Consider the following 22,415-nt stretch of genomic DNA (forward strand, 5'->3'; position numbering starts at 1 on the left):
TTCGAGCCTTGTGGGGCACTTACTCATAGGCTTCTCTTGTCCTAGAGTAGCACGGTAGATAACTACAAGGTTTAGAGTTTAGACGAAAAGCCTATCTTCTACTGTATCTCCTGCGGTGCAAATGCGACAGTATAAAAGGGAGTAGATCTGCTAGACACCTAGAGCACTAGATACAAAGGAAACATGTGCCTGCTGTTTCTATTGAATGCAGTAGTGATATATGAAAATTGTATGCTAATACATGCAAACCACATTAAGGGTGAAGACACATGGAGCTACTAGTAGCAGCTACTTGTCGTGGCTACTAAAACAGACAATGTTGATCATTTACTGAGAATTGTCTCTATGTGTGTTTTAGCAGAGGCATTTCTCAGTATTGTCTATGGCAGAGGATTTTTATGAAGTTTAGTAGCTGAAAAAGTAGCTGCTACTAGTAGCTTAGTGTGTCTTCACCCTAAATGTTGCTGTTGTTGTTGAGTATCTATGTGCATCATCAAACCCCTACTGTATTTGGTGCTTCTACCCACCAGGCTTGCACACCACACTGAACGCTGCTGTTGTTGAGAATTGTGCAATTTCTAAAGGATGGAGAAACAAATTTTAACATATATCGTCCCAGGGTAAAAAAGAAGGTTTTGTCTCTAAGTTGGCAAACACTATAAATATTATATGGCCTAAATACTAATTCACCGCCCTTTGTTTTCTTCTCATATTCTATCAGCACTTTCTTCTTCCCATAAGTCCCTATTCTTGCTCTTTAACAGTTGCCACAAAAGTTGTTTTTTTTGTCAATAACTTTTACATTAATTGATGGTAACTTACTGGACTTGTCCTTTGTGCAGAGAAGTTGCTCCCACTGAGAGATGGTGTACGTGACCCCAGCAGATCATACTGAATTGTTTGTTTCTGATATTCAGAAGATTTTGATGGAATAGGATCACGGTCGGTGCTATAAGCAATGCTAAGTTCAGAGAAAGGAGTGAAAACCCTCATACTGTGCATGTGCTCCTCTTGTTTCCTGACCATGTCTGGTGAATCCCAGTCACTCAGGTCTGTGAGACTTTCAGTAAAGCTTCTGGGCTTAGTATAAGCTCTGAGGTCGGAGGCTATATTGTACCGGCCCTCCACATTCTGTTTCTGAAGCTCTTCAGACATGCTGGCAATTGTAACCTCTTGAGACTCCAGAGTTTTTTGGAGCTTCTGCACCTGAGCTCCAAGATTTTGAGAATGAGACTGCAGTTCAGCCACACAAGCATCCCGCCTCTTTGGAGAAAAATTAAATGCATTTATAAATGGGAGGCCCAAGGCAATAGCAAGTTAAAATGAATTGTTTTAATTCCATTACACATTTTAAGGCTAACAAAATTAACTCTAGATAGGCCCTATGAGCAGTTTTACATCAGTAGTGTTGCTAGGTTTGTGCAGGAACCCCGTAATGATTTGGCATTGTAATAGATGGACTTAAAATAATAATGTTACTGTTCTCACTTGTTTTCCACTTTTATTATGATATATATGCTTTATGGGGACTATTGATTTACTATTTCACTCTAAACAGCTTTCCAAAATGCTATGTGCTTAGGGGGGTCAATAGTCATACTGGCTTTAAATAGGAACATAGGAATAGTGTGCAATCACTATTTTGAATAACAGGATTTTTGATTCTGACTCGATGTTAAATCCATTTCTCTATAATTTATGGGGGGGGGGGGACACAGGGAACATATGGAGTTAAACTTCACGCTCTATGAGGAAGGACACTTGATTAACAAATTAAGGGGGTGTGCCAGGTCCACTACGGCTTTACCCCTACACTGTACCTAATCCATTCAGTTTGTACCAAAAAAAAAAGTATTGCCCCATTGGATAAAAATCAAACAAGAAACGTGCAGAACAGATCCTAGTGACCAAGATGATCAATAACTTGTCATAAGGGAGGGGAGCCCTGTGTCCCCGTATCGACTATAAAGAAACAGATTTAACGACGAGTATCAAAAATCCTGTTTTCTCCGTTGTCTCAGGGGGACACAAGAAACATATGGGGACTTAAAAAAACAGTCCCAGTAACAGCAGGGTGGGATAAGAGGTCTGAATGTTGACATGTTATTGTACCACAGGAGTGCAAAACCTTGCGTCCAAAGGAGGCCTCGGCCAAAAAAAAAACTTTAAAAAAATTTTGAACATATGCACAGAGGACCAGGTAGCTGCTCTGCAGATCTGATCCAGGAGAAGTCACGCCCCTATTGCCAAGACTCCCTTTGGTGGTGGTTTTCCCTTGGACAGGTAGGCTTGGCAGATCGTCACTTTGAACACTCTGATCCATCTTGTGACTGACAACTTGGAGGAAAGCCTGACCACAGTGAGGCCCCAAAGGCAATACAAAAATATTCCTACCCTTTTGGATAATGCTGATTAAGATTCTAACAGACAGTTCGATGCAATGTATTTTAGTTTCTCACCTTGAACTGCTGAATGGCCTGCTGGGCTTTTGTCTCTCTGAGCTCACATTCTGTACGCAGTTCTTCCAGCTCACTTTTCATGCTGGACAGCAGGTCATGAGTATTGTGCAGTTCAGTTTCTTTCCCTATTAGCATTTCCTTAGCAGTGCTCAGCTGCTCCTTTAGAGAAACCTTTGAACAGTAAAGTTTCAAGGTTGGAAAGGGGAAAAAAAAATTTGAGCAGTGTATATACTCTCCAGCTTGATCACAAACTTTTAATACAGTATGTAGTAGAATTAAGCCTAAAACAACTGGACTTCACCCAAATGCTTCTTCAGTTGACATGAGTGGTAGGGAATTCCCTGGCATATAAACTCTTAAGGGTAGTACAGTCACAGACATCCGATCACAATAGTTCCATTGAAGTTATTCAGTTAGGTGTTGGCTAAAACTCACAGATGTGAGAAAGTATGTGTTCCAGTCACAATGGTACCATGATTCTCATTGAGGCAGGTGTTAAAGTATATGGCAGGATGCTGCCGCTTTGCAGAGCGAATTTTACAAAATTGGAAAACTGGGCAGCAAACTGGAAAATGAGGTTCAATGAGGACAAGTGCTAAGTTATGCACTTTGGTAGAAATAATATAAACGCCAACTATCTACTGAATGGTAGTTTATCCTTATGTATGTGTATCCTTAATGGAGAAGGATCTACGGGTTTTTGTAGATAACAAGTTGTCTAATTCCAGGCAGTGTCATTCTGTGGCTACTAAAGCAAATAAAGTGCTGTCTTGTATAAAAAAGGGCATTGACTCAAGGGATGAAAACATAATTTTGCCTCTTTATAGGTCTCTGGTAAGGCCTCATCTTGAGTATGCAGTCCAGTTTTGGGCTCCAGTCCTTAAGAAGGATATTAATGAGCTGGAGAGAGTGCAGAGATGTGCAACTAAATTGGTAAAGGGGATGGAATATTTAATATTTAATATGAGGTTAGACTGTTGAGGTTGGGGTTGTTCTCTCTGGAAAAGAGGCGCTTGCGAGGGGACATGATTACTCTGTACAAGTACATTAGAGGGGATTACAGGCAGATAGGGGGGAGTTGTGTTTTCCCATAAAAGCGATCAACGCACCAGAGGTCACCCCTTTAGATTAGAGGAACGCAGCTTCCATTTGAAGCACCGTAGGTGGTTTTTCACGGTGAGGGCAGTGAGGTTGTGGAATGCCCTTTCTAGTGATGTGGTAATAAATTATGTTTATGCCTTTAAGAGGGGCCTGAATGAGTTCTTGAACAAGCATAGTATCCAAGACTATTGTGATACTAATATCTACAGTTGGTATTAGTGGTTGTATATATAGTGTATGTACAGTATGTGATAGTATAGATTAGTAAGTATAGGTTGTGTGTGCTGGGTTTGCTTGGAAGGGTTGAACTTGATGGACTCCAGTTGTTTTAGACTTAATTCTATTAGATACTTATTATCATGACCTGGGTGAATAAGAATCTTCATAGACATATGAACTTTTAATGATCTAAGGGAGAATGGAAAAATCCCCTCATCTTTGCAAGTACTAGATGTACTAAAGTTTGGAAATAGATTGTGGGCAAGGATGACAGTAAAAAATGACAGCAGGAATTAAGTAAGAAAGAACTACCTGGGACCGAATTTTTTTAAATTAGAGGTATCTTACATAGCAAACATATTAGGGACGGTGTTTTACTTGTTTCCCCCTTATACTGTTAACCTTTGTACACATAAAGTATATGAAAGCAGACAGGTCACATAGGAAAAAAACATACATATTGCAAATAACCAAGCCTCACCAAAACTTGATCTGATTCGCATCTGGAGATTAGCTGATTTTTCTCAGTTTCTTGCAATTTCATTGTCTGAATTTCTTCTGTTAAAGCTTTAGCTTTGCCTTCCCATGTTTTCAGAAGCTGATTCAGATGATCTATCTCCTCTTTGTGCTTCTCTTCTTGTTCCTTTAATGCTTCACTATTTGTATGCAATTCCTGAAGCTCTGAAACAGCTAGCTCATGAGAAACACACTTTTGAGCAAGTTGCTCCTCCAATGCAGCTACATCTGCTGCTCTTTGTTCCTGCAGTGTCTGTATAAGCAAGTCCTTTTCAGTCAAGAATGCTTTATTTTCCCGCAGAGAGTCTTGCATCTTGTGCACCTGAGAGGACAAAATGGCAACCTCTGAATCCCTCTGTGACAAAACAGTTCTAAGAAGCTCGTGCTCTTCTTGGAGGCTAGCTTGTTGCAACTGAAGAGAATTCAATTCCTGGACCTTCTGTCTGGTAGATTCCTGTAAGTTGTGCAGATTCTGATCCAACACTTCAATTTCAGCAAGGTGTTGAGCTTGACTTTCTTCAAGGCTCTGCTGCAGAGACTCTACCTCCCCCTTGTACATAATCAGCTCTTCCTCAAGATTTTGTACGTCTTCCCTCCCAATACTTAAGTGATCAAGCTCAGTCAAACTTTCATTGTGCAGTTTCCGAGCTCCTTTTCGCAGCTCACTCTTCAGATTCTCCACCTCTCCAAGCCCCAGCTGATCCAGGCTCTCCTGGCTATCACTAACCTCATGCCGGTTAGGACCAAGTTGTGCCAGTTCTTGCTGTAATTTCTCAATTACTTCGTGCAGCTGTTCTACTTCTTCTTCCTTGTCTTTACGCAACCTCTCCAGGTCACTACGCAGATGTTCAACCAGCGACCTCAACTCATCCACCTCTGAAGACTGTGAATGTGCAGGCTGTAAAAGAATATTATTGAAAGGCAGCTTAATGTGAAGGCAAGCAAATTCTCCTATATTTTTACACTTAAGTTTGCTCTGCTCTGAGCACACAAAACTATACACCTAATTTAAACACTAAGGGGGAGATTTATCAAGACACGATAAATCCGCTGACTTTTCCGCGCTTGCACGACTTTTTCGTATGCTAGCGCGAAAAATTCAGAAAGGTTCTGCCACTGTTTACAATCATTCGGTACGAAAATTTTTTCGATTCAAACTTGTGTTTTAATGAATCGCCCCTAGATGTGTATATTATAAGTATCTGGAATGCATGAGAACTGGGGCTTTAAGACAAAATACTCATCTGAAAATGGGGATCATCATGCCTTTTGGCTAACAACAGACAAACTATGGATATAAAATCCATTTATTCTTGCTTTTCAACATTAAGTACAAGGTACTTATTACAGATAAAGCAAATATAAGTAGGACCCTATGGGAAATGGGCAACATTTCCTACATTACATATACAGGATCCATTAACTGGAAGACTCTATTATATATGTTCCGTATGTATTTTCTTTAAAATGGACCAAATACACAAAGCATTTTACTTGCATTCCCCATAGAATGTCATTACAAAAACTAAATCAGTTTATGACAAATATAATACATTTCTATTGGAATCTAACAATTGAGCAAGCACATTTTAGATTTAAATCCATAGGTCTTCATTTTAGTCTTCTTTCAATGAATGTTCAGGTATCAATCACACATTTTAATGCAACTAACATTCAGATTGAAATTGCAGGTTAAAGTACTAAAATTAATAAATCAGAGGATGTTCTGAATATAAAATAATTGTTGGACAATAATTGTACGAAAGTGACCTCCAGGAAATGAGTTGTGGGACACCTAAGGACATCATCAGATATACAACACACGCAGATTTTATCATTATCCAACTGACTAAAATTTTCAAACCTGTCTGAATTATCCCAACAACTTACAAATTTTTCCAGCTCCTGCTGCAACTGCAAGATCTGCTCATTAAGATGGTCAATTTCCTGGTTCTTCTCTTGCAGCAAGGCCTGAGGAAGCTCTATTGAAGAGTTGGCTCTTTCTTGATCCCTTTGAACTTTCAAAGAAGAAATGTCTTTCTACAATAAGAATGTTTAAAGGAAATGAGGGATGTTGGCTTAACCTGTAAAATCCTTTTCCCTCTTCATTTAAAAGGGGGACAAGGCAGCACTAAAGAGCCCACCTTCGGGGGGGGGGGGGAGGTCTTGACAGCCCAGGGGGCCAGGCTGCCTCTCCCAACAGGCCACACCCACTGAGGGGGCTGTCACTGCACAGAACATGCACCTTGAAAACACAGCCTAGTACAATTCCCCCAAAATGAAGCAAGAGGTAGGAGACCCCCACCAGGAAGGATCAAAAGGAAGATTGTTGAAACACAGAACGCTCCAATAAGTTGCCATCATTTGCTCCACAGAAGCAAGTTTTTTTGCTGCTCATGACCCCACCCATGGATATGGTTGAATGAGCAGTGACTCTAATGGGTGAAGGTTTACCAGCAATCTTGAGATTGTGCCCCTGACCCACCTGGCAAGATTAGGCTTGGAAGCGTTCAGTCCTTTGTGGGGCCAACGGGAATGATGAGAGGCATGTTTGACTTCCTAAATGCTGCCAACCTATGAATGTAAACTTTCAAGGCACAGACCACATCTAGTGAAAGAAAAGCCACCTTCTTAGGATTCTTAGGGTGAGGACAAAAGGAAGGGCAACAATGTCCTGGTTTAACTGAAGGGCAAAACAAGGAAGGGCAAGAAAGAAGACAGTTTTCCACATGAGCAGTATATCAGAGGCCTGGGCAAGGGGCTCAATATGGGGGGCCTTGGAGGACTAGGACCAAACTGAGAATATGTATGTTCTGGGCAGTGACAGCCCCACAGAGGGTGTAGCCTTTTGGGAGAGGCAGCAAGGCCCCCTGGAAGGGCTCAAGACCTTGTACTTTTAGACTATTTTCCTCCCAGAAGGTGGTGTTAACCCTTGAGTGCCTGTGCCCCCCTAAAATGAAAGAATTATATTTATAAATTCTGCAACACTGATCCATTGTAGGTCTTCTGTCTAACTGGAGACAGCACCACAGAACGAATATGACTGCCCACCTGCTGTAGTGCTCCACACACTCATCAAATAAAAAAAATCATTCGATTTGTAAATTCTTTTGGACGGGGTCCTCTTTACCTTTTCAGTTATTGTTACAGTTATTTGTATGTAAATCTGTATGTTCAGTGTATACAGCCATTAAGTGTACAGCGCTGTGGAATATGTTGGCACTTTAAAAATACATCATAATAATCAGGATCCTTGCAAGCGTGTAATTAAACTTTAGGGCAACAGTATGGGAAAAGATTGAGAACTCTGATTTAGTTTTATTTGGTTAAACTCAACCAAATATTTTATACATTTAAAAATACAGCATACTTTTTTGTTTCAGATTCTCCATTGTGGTTTTTTAATGACTACATATTGTGAGGCCTTTTCATATAAGATGCTTTTGTTTTTGACACTCATAAGAAGTTTCTCCATGTCTGGCACCCATGGCTTACATACAGACATGAGGTTTTTATTTCTTTATAACTGTGACAAAAGTGGGTGACAGTACATGTTACAGATTTTGTATATATGCATATCTGACTCTGTAAAACCGCTTTATGCTAGTACTAAATATGTGCAGGCAACTCAATGTTCAGGCAGGAACACTTTGTTTATAGTTAAAACCTTGGGCTTCTAGATATTTACATTTACTCATCACTAAATTCCTTCTTGACTAGGTAGTCTTCAAAAAGGTAATGGTTTTTCCCCATTTCTGTATCTTATTGGAATAACTCAAGGATTATCATTGTGTTAACATTTTTCCTCTCTGATAAAAACAGTGTGGATGCTTTATTATAATTGCAAATAAAAAGAGCGTTTGTTTCTTTCCAGCCTGCAAGGGTTTACCTTTAGTTGCAAAACTTCCTCCTGATAGTCACACGCAACCAACGTGTTCTGTTTGCGCTGGACCTCTAGTTGCATATTCAGTTGAAGAACCTCTTCAGTTTTGTTCATCAGGTCTTCTCTGAACTGCTCCAGTTGCTCAGCCAAACTTTCAGCCTACAATTAGATGCCAGGAATACTTAGCTTAATTGCGTCCAGTTTAAATTTGTTTATGCCAGTATTTGGTATATTTTACCTCCTTCTCCTTAATGAGCAGAGCCTCGCGTTCAGCCTGCAACTGCTCTTTTAATAAGAGATTTTCAGACTCTCCGGCCAAAGGTACTTTGTGCCGGGCCTCATCTAGTTTTGACTGAAGAGCAGAAATCTGAAGTGCATTGTTGTACTGCTGCTTTTGCAAAGCATCCTTATCCTGAAATGATAAGTTGTAGTAAGATATCCACTGTTTATAAATGCCACTAACAACCAGCTTAAACATTCAAGCTAAGGTATATAGTTACCAGTTCATTACCCCTATATAACCCAAATTACCTGCAGGATCTCTTTCTGGGCCTTGTGCAATTTCTGTAGCTCTTCCTCTAGCTGGGTGCATTTTTTGGCTGCATCTGCATTGATCAGTGCTGCCTGCTCTAGCTCTTGGATTCGAATCAACATTTTGTCTATCTCCTCATTTCTTTCTGTAATCTGCTGTTCAAGATGATCTCTTCCTTGTAGTAGTAAGTTGCAATCATCAGATTTCTCCTTTACTTGAGCCTCCAAGTTCTCTATCTGGGAAGAGTATCAGAAGACTGGCTATAAGCAAATCCATTCATTATATAAAGGGCAAACTCAATGTGCTCTACAGCATGTTTACAGCACATTAATATTGAGTTAGAATTAAAGCATAGTTGCATGCCAACATGCATCAGTGAGTCTCTACATTTACTACTGCTAACAACTTAATGTTCTACAGCAAGCATACAACATGTATACTACATAGGGCCATGCAGAAACTAATCTACAGCAAACATTTAGTACAATGAAGGTGGGCAAGAAAAGCAGCAACATTGCAGATACAGCATGCATATACCTGGATACGCCAGTCAAGGAGCTGTGCAACAACATAAGAGGAAAAGAAAAGCCCATTTAATATTTACAGAAAATGCAGTATAGGTTTCTCTCTGAGGGATGACAAAGTATGTAAGTTTGTGGCTTTCAAATATATAAAATTATTCCAATTTAATTACTTTCATTGTACAAAATATAAAGAAATAAAAAATCAAGCAGATTTATGACCACATGGGGGGAAGAAAATGCCCAATACAGGAGGGTGCATGCGCCAGACAGGGTTTTTTTTTTTTATGTATTCTGTGGGCTCCTGATTATATTACTTCGTTGCCCACCAAACCTTAAAAAGGTTGCACCACTTCTCTGCCCACTATGCCATACTCAAGCTGGTTTTTAATGGCAGACTGTGTGTGGCTTCCAGCAGATCATCTGCAGTGACCATCAGGTGATGTTTTGTGTTAATAACGTTTTGTGCTAAAAATACCACAGGTGCATTTATAAAAGAGGTCACTCTTTGACTTACTTTCAGCATGTATATTAACCCGAGAATGGCTCATACCGGCTTAATGGTACTAAAGGTAAGGCAATTAAAGGGGTGGATCACCTTTAAGTTAATTTTTGGTATGTTATAGAATGGTCAATACTAAGCAACTTTTCAATTGGTCTTCATTATTTACTTGTTATAGTTTCTCAATTATTTGCCTTCTTCCAACTCTTTGCAGTTTTCAAATGGGGGTCACTGACCCCGTCAGCCAAAAACTATTGCTTTTTGTTATTGCTACTTTGTATTTTGTAACTTTTATTTCTATTCAGTCCCTCTCTGATTCATTATACCAGTCTCTCATCCAAACCATTCCCTGGTTGCTATAGAAGCTTGGACCCTAGTAACCAGATAGCAAATTGTCTCAGAAAATTATGTAAACATCCCCTTTAAGTGCTTTCCTGAACAAAACTGCTGATAAGTAGCAGGTTTTAAAGACATGTTCAAAATGTTCCTGTCGACACAAATCACAGTAGATGCCAATATAACCTCAATTGTACTCACCCCATAAGCCCTTGAGTCACCTAGATTTTTCAATGAAAGTTTAAGCTGTTCCTCCAGCTTCTGAATCTCTTGCTGGAATTCATCTCTTTCATGCTCACGTTCCACAGCCTGCTCCTGCAAAAAGAAGGGGCAGGGAAACAGTTTTTCAGGTTATTGTGTTAAGTCACTGTACCAAAACCTAATTTCTTCAGTAAACCTCGGTGCAAAGAGCTTATAAAATCTCACATCCATAAAGTGTCTCTGATTCTTCAGTTGCTTCTCCAGAGACTGAATTTGTTGTTGAAGGTCAGACATATCATTTGTTTTCCTAAGAAGTTCTTGGTTGCGAGACATCTGCTCTTCAAGCTCCATCTCAAGCACTTTCATCTGAGAGAGAAGGTTCGACCTATCCTTTTTCGCTTGGCAGTGTAGCTCCAGCTTTTCTTGGGCCAATCGCTCGGTCTCTTTTAGAAGCTCTAAAATGTAAAAACATTTAGGCACAAGCCACCATTAAAATCAAGGTTTGTTGAAGAAAAAAACCTTACATAATAACACAACACTAACAACGATCTATTCCACAATGGCAGGGATTAGTATTGCCACTTTGCAAGATTGGTCTCCAGGGTTTGATAGCAACCAGGGTACTATCTGCAAATAATTTGCATATAGGTTGCATATAGAATAACTCCAGGTGCTTCAGTTCAGCAATACACAGGCAAGTTAATTGGCCTGTAAAAAGGTATTTATAAAGTTATGACAGCGTCTTTAGAATGCAAGCGCCACTGGCACAGGAAACTATGAACAATCTGTCAAAAGTGCTAGATAATGTTTCAATGCTATATCAATAAAGGCTGATAACACTACAAACCCCCACAAATCTTTTGCATACAATAACTTAATAATAAATGAGAATGTAGAAGGGTTAGTGTATACACAACATTTTCAAGCACTGAGCTCTTTTCTTATTCTCTATAACACTCTTGCATTTGAAAATGCCACTCGCTACCCAAAGCATAAATTTATGGTAATGAATAAAAGCAGCTGCTGTTTAACATTAGGTTTTTTATTAAAAAAAAAAATCTGCACAACCATCTTGCACAAATATGAAACTGAAACTAGAGAAAATTAAATTTTGAAAGAATATGTCACCTGCTTCAACATTTTTCACACTGCCAGACAAGACCTCCTGCAGCTTAAGGAGAACCTCTTTCTCTTCCCCTAACAGAGAAGGCTCCTGGCACAGAACCTTCAGCTGTTCACGTGACTTTTCCAGCTCCACAACCAGAAGACGCTCTGCATTTTCCTTCCCAGATAATGTTTTCTCCAGCGTTTCTTTCTCGGCTGCATAACCCTCAATAAGACCTGTAAAGCAAAAAGGGCATAAGTACAGGTATGGCAGCAGTTATCCAGAATGCTCAGGACCGGAGGTCTTTCCATAATTTGGATCACCATACCTTAAGTCTACTAAAAAAATAATTTAAACATTAATTAAACCCTATAGGATAGTTTTGTCACAAATAAAGAATTCATTAGGGATCAAGTACACTTTTAAACAAAAACAAAAAAAAACTTAATTACGAGATGGCCTTCCCATACTTCGAAACTTTCTGGATAACTGGTTTCCCGATAACGGATCCTATACCAGTACTGCATTGTACTGCTGATAACACCAGTGAATGTGTGTAAGTGAAGGCCTTAAAGCCTCATTCGCTCTCAAATCCTAAGGTGTGGGTCTGAAAGTTTGCTTACTGTGATGAGCTGCACCAATTTTTTTATTTTATTTGATAAAAGTAAGTTTGGGGCAGTGCACAGATATTAAAATGTAAATGCTTCAGTATACATTTTCCCAATTATTTTATTTCTATTGCAGGAATGCTGGGCAATTGATGTCCATCGATAGCCTTTGGCTGTTTATCATTGACCAAAGTCAAAAGAAGAGGTGTTTGAACACCCTTGCCAAACCAATGTATGAATAAGTCCAGTGCTCAGTGATAGAAGGGTCGGCACCCTCCCAACACGAATAGGGACAAATTCATGGCACACAGAGCAGCTCCAGCAGGCCAATGCCTTTTAAGTTTAATACCGAAAATGCAACGTTTTGGGGCCATGCACCTTTTTCAGTCATGCTTGACTTTCCCTGATAATCTAGCAACAAGGGATTGCCCTGTTGCACTTCCCCCGTTTGCAGGTGAATTTGTTCCCACTACTGGCCAAAGGCCATCAGCAGCTCAGCATTTCTACGAAGGGAAAACTCGGCAATTGTCCTACAAGTGCATGCTCCTGTACTCAGAGTTCCCTTATTCCTCTAGAATAAAAATACCTGTTTTTTCTTACCTTGAGCTTTGTGCAGTTCCACTTGCAGCTGGTTCTTAGCTTCTATCTCTAGTGCCAGCTGTTTTTTCATCTCTTGGCTCTGTATGACTATTTGAGCCATCTCTAGGTTACTGCTTCTAAACTCCTCCTGGATTTTTTGCTGCATTTCATGAGCAAGTTCAAGCTAAATTAAATAAAAACAATATTTATGAACAACAGTATCAATGAAGATATGCCTACTATTATTAGCTGGCAAGAAGTCTATTTTCTTGTTATTTGAGACACTAAAAATTTGGGATTAGGAATCTATTGTAAAATGTCATCTTTATGGACACTCAAAGCAAAAAAAAGTAAATCTGTGCAAAGTACTTTTCTGAGCACTTGACCCAGGCCCATCGGACTCCCTTATCAGCTCCGTTAATGTGGTCCTTGCCCTGATGGCCTACATAACTTCAGTGTGATCTGATCATTTTGCCCTCATGTCAACCTCAATTTTGTGTCTGTGTCTACAGCTGCAGTTCCACAGTATCTAATTACTGGGTGCTGTTGGGTTATTGCTCCTTTAAAGCATGCACCAGCTGTACTTTTTTTGAGCAGAATAGAGCCATTGCCCATTAGCAATGGCATCAAGAGACAACTGGTTACAAATTGCATTAAGCCCTTATGATTTACAGTTCATAAAATCATAAAACTGCCAAAAAGGCCCTCAAATATCAACAACTGTTATAACACATGCTCCAGATGATGTTAGAACAAACCTGGGGGAGCCTCTGTGCCCCAATATAATTGGGCAGCCCACCCACCATGTCAGACCTGAGAGAGATTTAACTGCATATTCCTATCACATGAGCTAAGGTGATGGTAGTGGAGAGAATAGGAATAATTTTGAAGCAATATGCAAGCAAAGTAAGAAACTCTTCTATAGGTGAAGTGAGGAAAAGTAATATGATTACATATTATCTTGGTGCGTCCATTAGACAAAAGGAGAAACTAATCATTTTTTGACTTCTTGTAGCAACATTTCCTACCTGGGTGGTTGATCCTGCAACCATTTCAAGCAGTTGCTCAACAGCTGTACGTAAGCGTTGGCTCATCAGCAGTATTTTCTCCTCATTCTCTAAGCCAACCTCTAGGCTTCCAAGCATACTGTCGCATAGATATTCTGAAACCTCATAACCCTCATCTGAGGACATTAGACTCTGTTCCGTCATGGTTTCACAGTCTGGGCTCACACGATTTTTCTCATCTAGTAATAAGGAGGACCAATGTTTCAAGAGTTTTTAAGCTTAGAGTGACTTAGTTATGCTGCCACTACACAACAGAGTTTTTAACAATGAATTAAAATATGCAGTGTCATTTACAGAAAAAAAAAAAAACACAAGTTCCAGCTTTCATACTATTCTACAATAAAATTGTATTTTTATGGCCTCACTTCTGCTCCACTGTCCTTACCAAGCTTTTCCCATGCTACAATGTTTTGAAACATATACAGTAGAAAATCTTAAGAATAAGTACAATGGCAACCAAGTTTTTTTTCTCAGAAAAGGTGACAAATTTCCAAAAACGGGGTCATATTCTCTACCACTAAGCTGATTGGGGGTGGGGCATGATAAAAGCACATCAGGCTAAACTGCCCTAACACCTGTACCATGTTGAAATACAATGCAGGGCAAAAAACAGAGTCTACTTGAACCATACTTTCCCAGAACACACAGAGTGAAAGGTAGTGAAGTAAACACCACAAACTGGAATGCAAAGACTTTATACCCTGCAGCTCACATGGTCTAAAACAGAATGGAGCAGAATATCTAAATGTTCATGTTTAAAGGCTGGTGTAACTAAAAGTTACCCCATCATAAAATAAGCAGCCCCAGTTAAGAGAACTTTAGAAGTGAACTGAAATGGCCCAGGGCCCTCCGTAGGCAATGGCTCCCTGGAAATTGCAGAACACTGTCCTTACTGTTAGCAGATGAACCTTTTAGAACTATAACGGTCTAAAAACTTACTCTTTAACAGATGGTCCATTAAAATACGATAAGTACTTTTAACACATGCCAAGAGCCTGGCCACTTACTCTTAAATGGTTAAGCTGATTGGGTCTTCAATAATTAGTCCAGATAGATGCTGCAGTGGTTTCTAAGCAACCATGCGTATTGTAGCCCAACAATAACTTATAAGCTACCTCGATGATTAATAACTAAATAGTTCAAGTTTAAAGTGGCCAGACCCATGCCAATAAGCAAGTAAACACCTACCTTATAGTAATGGCCAACAGTATTAATATTACAGACCCCAAAGAGATTTGCACAACATACGCAGGATACTATTTACAATGATACACCTCAAAACTAACAGAGGCAGACATCAAACAATACCTGCATAACATAAACCTATGCTCTAAATCACAACAACAAGAACTGGATGCTGATTTTACACTTGATGAGATCAAATATGCGATTGCTTCCTTCCCCTCATCAAAGGCACCAGGCCCTGATAGTCTGCCCTCAGAGTGCTGTAAGACTCACACAGAGCATTGTTCACCTCTGCTTCCCAACCATAACTGTAATTATCAAACCAGATAAAGATCCCTCGCAGTATAACCCCTATAGGTCAATTTCTTCATTGAATATGGACACTAAAATCCTAACCAAAATTCTAGCTACCAGACCCAGTTTAGTAATTAAAAGTCTCATAAACCAAACAATTATATAGTTCACCCCAAGCATCAGTTTTAATTAATGGGCATCTTTCCCCTCCTTTCAGTTAACCAGAGGGACCAGACAGCGGTGTCCCCTCTCCCCCCTTTCTATTTGCCATGGCAGATGAACCCCTGGCAAAAAAACCCTCCAAATAGGGGTTAGGGGGGAAAAATTCCCTTTATGCTGATCCATAATTTTAGAAAATAATCCACTACAAAAGATTTGTATTCTGTGGTCTAAAGTGACATGATATTTAGGTTTTAGTTTGGAATAAATCTAAATCCTGTACAAAACGCCAAGATTTGATGTATCCCCGTCCGTTAAACATTTTGCTTGTTACACTGAAACGTAACTTACTCCTTTCCAAAAGTTCACCGCATTTGAGAAGTGAAAAGGTGCCCCATGTCTGGCTTCTGTCCACATTTTCCTGGTGAGGCAAGCTGCTATCTAAACACAGACCAATTTTTTTGCATATGAGATCTTCTGTTGAGAGTGTACTCTTGAGAACATCAGAAAAAAGTTTAAGGAGTTGCTGACAAGATTCCTGTAGCTTTGCCCTAAAAACAAAACAAAAAAAACCCAATGTTGCATAATATTCCATTTATTTACCTTTGCCATTTTCATTTTTTTTTTTTTTATTTATGCATACTTTGTTCTGTTATTTAGGAAATCTATAAAATTACATCATTTAGGCTAATGGCACACACATAAATTTTAGATAAATGGCTTGTTTTATTGCCTGTATAAATGTGAACACCACATTCTCAGGTGAAGACACACAGAGCTGCTAGTAGCAGCTACTTGTCACGGCTACTGAACACCAGAAAATACCTTGCCATAGACAATACTGAGAATTTCCTTACTAAAATACATATTAACATGAGACTGTTATCACTAAATGATCAGCATTGTCTGTTTTAGTAGCCACGACAAGTAGCTGCTACTAGTAGCTCCAAGTGTCTTCACTCTTAAACAGTGGATTGCAAATAGCATACAGTAACACAGTAACACAGTAACGCATTAACGCATGCTTGACAGTGGTCTGGTATGGAGACTTTTGCAGCAGTTAGCACGGTAAAAGGCAGGAAATCCACTACCCTCTCTAATCATGCATAATATCAACAACATTCAGGATAATTCCTTTCCCAGTATATGTCAATAACTATGCACAGGTCGTGAATCCTCAAATCCAAGGCTGAGAAGAAATTTTAGGGCCTGTCCCTCCCTCTGATGACATCAGGGGCAGGCTCCCCTTTGGTTATTAATCTGCACAGGTTGGGGTGTTAAAGGGGAAGTCAGGGCCACCATTAGAAGTTTGTCCTGCTCTCTGAAGTAGTATGTAGGTCTGGACCAAATTTCAGGTGGTTATGTCCATTGCTAACATCCTAGGTAATACAAATTTGTTCGTGCACAGACTAATATTTTGACGATAGTGTACCATTACATTGTAGTATCCTACTCACTGATCCCTACCCCTGTATTATTCATGCTTCTGCAATAACACATTCTTCCCTAAAGAAGAAAGCCATAAAGCAAAAACACATTTTTTTTTATCAATTTGTAGTTATATAGAAAGCCATGAATGAACTTTAACCTTATTTATATAAATCTAAGCAATGCATCTAAAGCAAATAAACAGATTAACAGTGCAGAGTAACAACATATGTTATATTAAAACATAGATTTTACTGGCCCATATATATATTATATATGTATATAGAGGTCATTCTTTTAGCTGTCCAATATAAAGTAAATCCTAAAACTTACTTCTCCTGCTGGGCAGTGGATACATCAGCCTGCAGCATTGCCACCAAGTTATCCCCTTCTTGGTTCTCTCGCTCTCTTCTCTGTACAAGCTCCTCAAGTTGGGAATGTGATTTTTCCATCTTTTTAGTCAGAGACAAGATCTTTTCCTGTAACTGAGGAAATTGTATAACAGAAAGAAAACTTAGCATGGCAAGGCCATAGAGCTCTAGGCTGGTGCAGTATTGCAAACATTGTAATGATGGACAAGTCCCAGTGTAAAAGTGGAGTGTAAATATGTTCAGCTGTATCCCAGCAACATAACTGCTTCCACTTACTCTCACTCTCTGTCTTTCAAGAAAATCTACCCCATGGCACATGGGAGAGTTGCAAACTAACCTCTCACATCTACAAGCAGTAGCAGAGACATCAGCTTGGAAGTGCGAAAGTACAAAGGATTACATCAAGGTGTATCTAACTAGAATAGTTGCCAAGCCAACACCTTGGAAACCTGTCAAGCCAAACAGAGGCAGAGAGCACCACCTCAATTCAATAGAATAAATATTTCCTGTAGAAAGACAGGACTGTGTTTTCACATCAGTGAACCTACTTTAACCCACCAGCTGCCAAGACAGGTAAAAAATGGAAACAATCATATTTTCATTCTAGTAGTTGCATGGCTAAACATCTCAAATAATTTAGGCTTATATTTTATATTATACTGCATGTTTGCAACTTGCGTTTTGAATATGCATCTGTCTACCCTGTTCATATCTTGCTTACTTCGGAAAGACTATTAATACCTGTATGATTACTTAGATTGTAAGCTCTAAGGGGCAGAAACATTCTACTTGTCTGTAACATTCAATCTTTATTAAAACTGTAATGTTTATTAGAAATATTCAGGGGGTTTTAAGAGATATATATATAGATATATATCTATGTGCGGGTAGACAAAAAGTCGACCCACATTTGACTCTAACTTGCCCAATCCCGACCTGGCAATCCACCTCTATTTACAGACCCGAAGCTGACCCACCCCATCTCTGACATCATGAAGGGGGCAGGTCAGATGCAAGCCTATAAATAAAGGCTGCCAGAGGTGGAAGCCGGCACAGTTAGGTCACGGACGGGGGAGGCAGAAAGAATAGCTCAGCTCAAACCAGACTGTGACCTGCAAATCTTGTGCAAATGTCAGCCTGAACCCACCTGACTGGCGAGTAAACCACAAGGCCAGCGTGTTTCTGGCCAGCCTCCACATCACTAATTGTAAATATCTGTCTCTTTCGAATCTCTGTCCTGGTAGCCCTTCCTTTGAAACAATAAAGCAGAAGCCAGCTAATGAACAGTCCTTTAAAGACCCATGCCAATGTTGACTTCTGTTACATATGTTTAAAGAGACCTAACTAGCAGTGCAGCAAGAGACTAACGAAAAAATATTCAAATTATAATTTTATTTACAATTAACTATTGAAAAAAAAAAAAAAAAAAGATATCAGCTTCCATGTTCTATTTATTATGTTTGGAGGTGCTGTGCATACCTGTGATACAAGCTTGCTCTTTTCTTGCAGCTTATCTGTCATGTGATCCATCTCCATCTGGTGAGCAGACTGCATCTTTTCCACTTCTTTTGTAACCTGCTCTTCTTTCTTTTCTAGGGCAACCTGTCGTTCCACCTCAAATTCTTCCTACAAAGAGATTATGTTTATAATATTTCTGACAGTTAAAAGCTATTAGTTACTTATTTGTTTTCTCTTCCCAGGTTTTGCATGCATGTGTTGTACCTTCAGCTGTGTTATTTGTTGTTCCAGCAGCATCTCTGACTGACACTTCAGCAGCTCAATTTCCTCTTGAATCTGCAGTTGCTGTTCTGCCTTCAACTGCAGTTCGGCAGACAAGGCCTGGCGTTCACTAGTCAGTTCTGTAGTTAGAATCTAATTGCAGAAATTGTGCAATATGAGTGAGGATAAACAATGCATTTTGTCTTTCTTTTCAAATTCGCTTTACTGAATTTGTGAGATATTCCATCAGAGTATTTGACAATGGATTTAAACAACAAGAATCAGAAAAAGTAGTTTAAACAATTTAGAATAACAAATTGTGTGAAACCAACAGGTGACCTGTTTTACTTATTTCATCTTTATGCTCAACTAGAACATGTTAATGACACAGTATCAATAAAAGTATTGGAGATTTGATTTTTGAGATTTCAGAATGTATTGCCCATAAAATTTTTGCTACCTCTAGCATTTCTAAATAGACTTTTGTCTTAACTGTTTTCTTATAGGTTGATTTCCTTTATATATGTTATAACACGCGCGCACACACACACACACAAATATCATCATCATCTAAAATAGGGGCATTTTCAGAGAGGTGGAAGTTTAACATGTAGAATCATCCCCAAAATGACTGTAGGCCCCTCCCCAACCCAGTGATTAGGTGTGAAAGGTAACGACCAAGATCACAGACCTCTAGTTTCTGAATTTCTTCTTTTAACTTCCGAATTTCCAACTGCAGCTTTCCAGTTTCTTCAAGACTCCTTTTCTTAACTTCTGCATCATGAAACTCACGCAGCTCCTGTAGAGCAATCTGGTGCTGCTGCTCTATTTTTTGTAATTCTTCTTGCAGGGCATCAAAGGCATGAATCTTCTCCTGCTCAAGTACATGACGCTGATGATCAAGCTTTTCATTCATCTCCTCCTAAAAAGTTAGTAAGATATTTTCAACTTGTTTTGATGCTTCTGATAACACAAAATGGGATGAGACTTTGCATTTGGAAACACCAATTCTCCACACAAAGCACAAATTTTGTCAGCCTCTTCCTCCACTATATATCTTAAAATCTTTCCTTCCAGAAGCCAAGGGTTGGATCTGTGTCCAGTTTAAATGGCCTTCCATATAATTTTTTGGTTATTACTGCATTTTGTTACAGCAGAATCACTTTCCAAACATGAAGTAGTTGAGGAAGTTATTAGGAGAAAGATAAAAGGGAAAGATGGGAGCCTCTTGTAAGAGGTTAGACAAATTATCTGAGGTTTCTAATGTCTTTCCTAACCAGAACATTAGATTGGCCCTTTTTCTTTCTTCTCACAACCTCCTCCACAACGTCGACTACTTTATGTCCGGAAAATGACTAGCAGGTGGTGATGTCACAAAATGTATTCATATTAACAGTACTTTTAACTCTTGAAGGGGATGTAAACCCTGCTGCACAGCACTGCTCAACCAAACTTTACTCAGTTGTTGCTGGACTACAAATTCCAGAATAATGTAACATATAATAATGGTAAAGGCATGCTGGGAGCTGTAGTCCAGCTAAATAAGGGTTTCATTGTTAAATCAATATTGCACAATGACATTTTTCCTAAACTTTTACCCAAACCTCCACAAATCCCAGCTAATCTGTGTAAATCTGGCCCCCTGTACGTTGTTTCTGCAATTGGAGTTGGAAGCATTAAACACAGTTTCCCAGCACTGAACAAGTCTGTCCTTATTCCCAAGTCCAATTCCAGGATCATATAATGAAGGGGAAAAAATGACAATTATCTCTATACAGCTAACAGTAAGATGCCTGACATAGTGCTGGGAATCGGCATTCTCATTGATTAATTCTACTGCATATATAATAAAGTTATCAGTAGAATTTTCATTGGTGAATTTTCTTGCATCTATAATCATGTTTTTTTTTTATCAACTTCTATAGTGAAACGAGGGGGCGCAGTGGTACAGCATCATGGTTGGGTTTCAAACCCCTTTAATATCTTGGGGAAAAAAATAATGAATGTAAATTGCAAAAGTGCTTAGAATAGCACTCTCAATTATACATTAACTTAGGTATACAAACCCTTTAAAAGGATAAGTAAACCTTTACATTAACTACAAAGACCTACTCTTAGCAACCTAATTTTTTAATTATTTGCATTCTGCATTTTTGCAACCTTCAAATGGGTGTCACTGACCTTAGTAGTTAAAAAAACACAAAAAAAAACTGCACGTTTTTATCCTCAAACTATCCTAACCCAATGTCTAATACAGTGATCATCAATCAGTGGTTCATGATGTTCATGGTTGCTCACCACCCCCATTGATTGTTGCTCACAGTGACCTAAAAGTAGGTGCCCTTTTTTAAATTCTTAGTTTGAAAGCAAGTTTTGGAGGCATAAAGACCTGTGTTTACTCTAAAGAGAAATTCCTGCAGATTAGCGGTCTACATGGGGCAACCAAATAACCAATCAGTAATTTGGAAATTATTTCATGGCAGAGTGTCTCTCCAAAGCTGTGTGAGTGTGGCTCACAGGTAAAAAAGGTTGGCCTCAACCTGTCTACTATTACCTATCTACATACATCTACATATTAATCGAGCCCACAATACAGGTATAGGACCCCATCTTCCAGAATGCTCAGGACCAAGGGTATTCCGCATAAGGGGTCTTTCCGTAATTTGGAACTCCATACTTTAAGTCTACTAAAAAATCAATAAAACATTAATTAAACCCAGTAGGATTGTTTTGCATCCAATAAGGATTATTTACATCTTAGCTGGGATCAATTACAAGGTACTGTTTTATTTCTACAGAGAAAAAGGAAATCAGTTTTAAAATTCGGAATTATTTGATTAAAATGGAGTCACTGGGAGACGGGCTTTCCATAATTCAGAGCTTTCTGGATAACGGGTTTCCGGATAAGGGATCCCATACCTGTACTGTAATAACAGCATCCAGTTCCCCAAAAATATTCCTACCGGTAATTTTAAATGTACAGGTATGAGATCAGTTAGCCAGAACTCTGCCATCCAGAAAGTGTCTAAGTACGGTCACTTTCCATAAAATCTTTCAAAAAGTCAAAATTTTAAAAATGATTTCCTTTTTTATAATAATAATAAAAAAACTAACCTAACTAAGACATAATTAATCCATATTGGAGGCAAAACAATCCACTTATTTTTTATTTATTTAATGTTTAAATGATTATTTTTATTACACTTAGGGGCAGATTCTCTAGAACTTTAACTTTCTTTATGAATTAGAGCATGAAAACCACAAAATCACTGCATATAGTAATTTAGAATTCAGTAAGTTAGGATCCTTATTAGCTACCATATCAGATTTCTCTTTCCTTGCAGGAGTTGTTGGCAAAATAATAGGCGATGTTAAACCATCTGCTGTGAAACTCTATCCTAGCAACGATCTGCTTAGGGAGATAGATATGAAAACACAATTGGCTTAGGGAGACATAGATGAGAATAGAACAGAACAGAATATGAGCCCACACCTGGCTGAATGTTTTGGTTTTTTCACCAAACATCTATTATTGGTTCATGTTTTAGTAGTTTTTAAAAGCTCCATAATTCACTTTCATTCTATTAAGAAGAGGTACAGCACCAACATCAGGTCCGGGCTGCCCTTCTG

General features: G+C 39.0%; 1 protein-coding gene and 1 long non-coding RNA gene across 6 annotated transcripts in view; one reads left to right on the top strand and one right to left on the bottom strand.

The window, feature by feature from the left end:
• The window catches only part of pcnt (pericentrin), a 61,468-nt gene that overhangs the window by 16,283 nt on the left and 22,770 nt on the right, over positions 1-22,415 (bottom strand). For 4 of the 5 annotated variants that reach the window (XM_002932007.5, XM_004917889.4, XM_012970882.3 and 1 more), the window contains exons 19-36: positions 19,477-19,707; positions 18,789-18,938; positions 18,546-18,692; positions 17,029-17,180; positions 15,619-15,818; positions 13,591-13,808; positions 12,584-12,746; positions 11,399-11,611; positions 10,496-10,725; positions 10,271-10,384; positions 9,248-9,268; positions 8,710-8,946; positions 8,417-8,590; positions 8,185-8,337; positions 6,186-6,335; positions 4,261-5,193; positions 2,460-2,630; positions 823-1,263 (exon numbers count right to left, since the gene is read on the bottom strand). In XM_002932007.5, coding sequence (XP_002932053.3) covers positions 823-1,263; positions 2,460-2,630; positions 4,261-5,193; positions 6,186-6,335; positions 8,185-8,337; positions 8,417-8,590; positions 8,710-8,946; positions 9,248-9,268; positions 10,271-10,384; positions 10,496-10,725; positions 11,399-11,611; positions 12,584-12,746; positions 13,591-13,808; positions 15,619-15,818; positions 17,029-17,180; positions 18,546-18,692; positions 18,789-18,938; positions 19,477-19,707 — 4,098 coding nt within the window. The remainder of the gene's footprint in view (positions 1-822; positions 1,264-2,459; positions 2,631-4,260; positions 5,194-6,185; positions 6,336-8,184; positions 8,338-8,416; positions 8,591-8,709; positions 8,947-9,247; positions 9,269-10,270; positions 10,385-10,495; positions 10,726-11,398; positions 11,612-12,583; positions 12,747-13,590; positions 13,809-15,618; positions 15,819-17,028; positions 17,181-18,545; positions 18,693-18,788; positions 18,939-19,476; positions 19,708-22,415) is intronic. The other variant, XM_004917890.4, reaches the window with a different exon arrangement.
• LOC116407538 lies at positions 17,513-19,200 on the top strand. Its single transcript, XR_004220395.1, has 2 exons — positions 17,513-17,639; positions 18,767-19,200. It is a non-coding gene; the product is annotated as an uncharacterized LOC116407538 (long non-coding RNA).

The sequence above is a fragment of the Xenopus tropicalis genome, chromosome 9 (assembly GCF_000004195.4).
Source record: "Xenopus tropicalis strain Nigerian chromosome 9, UCB_Xtro_10.0, whole genome shotgun sequence".
Classification (NCBI taxonomy): domain Eukaryota; kingdom Metazoa; phylum Chordata; class Amphibia; order Anura; family Pipidae; genus Xenopus; species Xenopus tropicalis.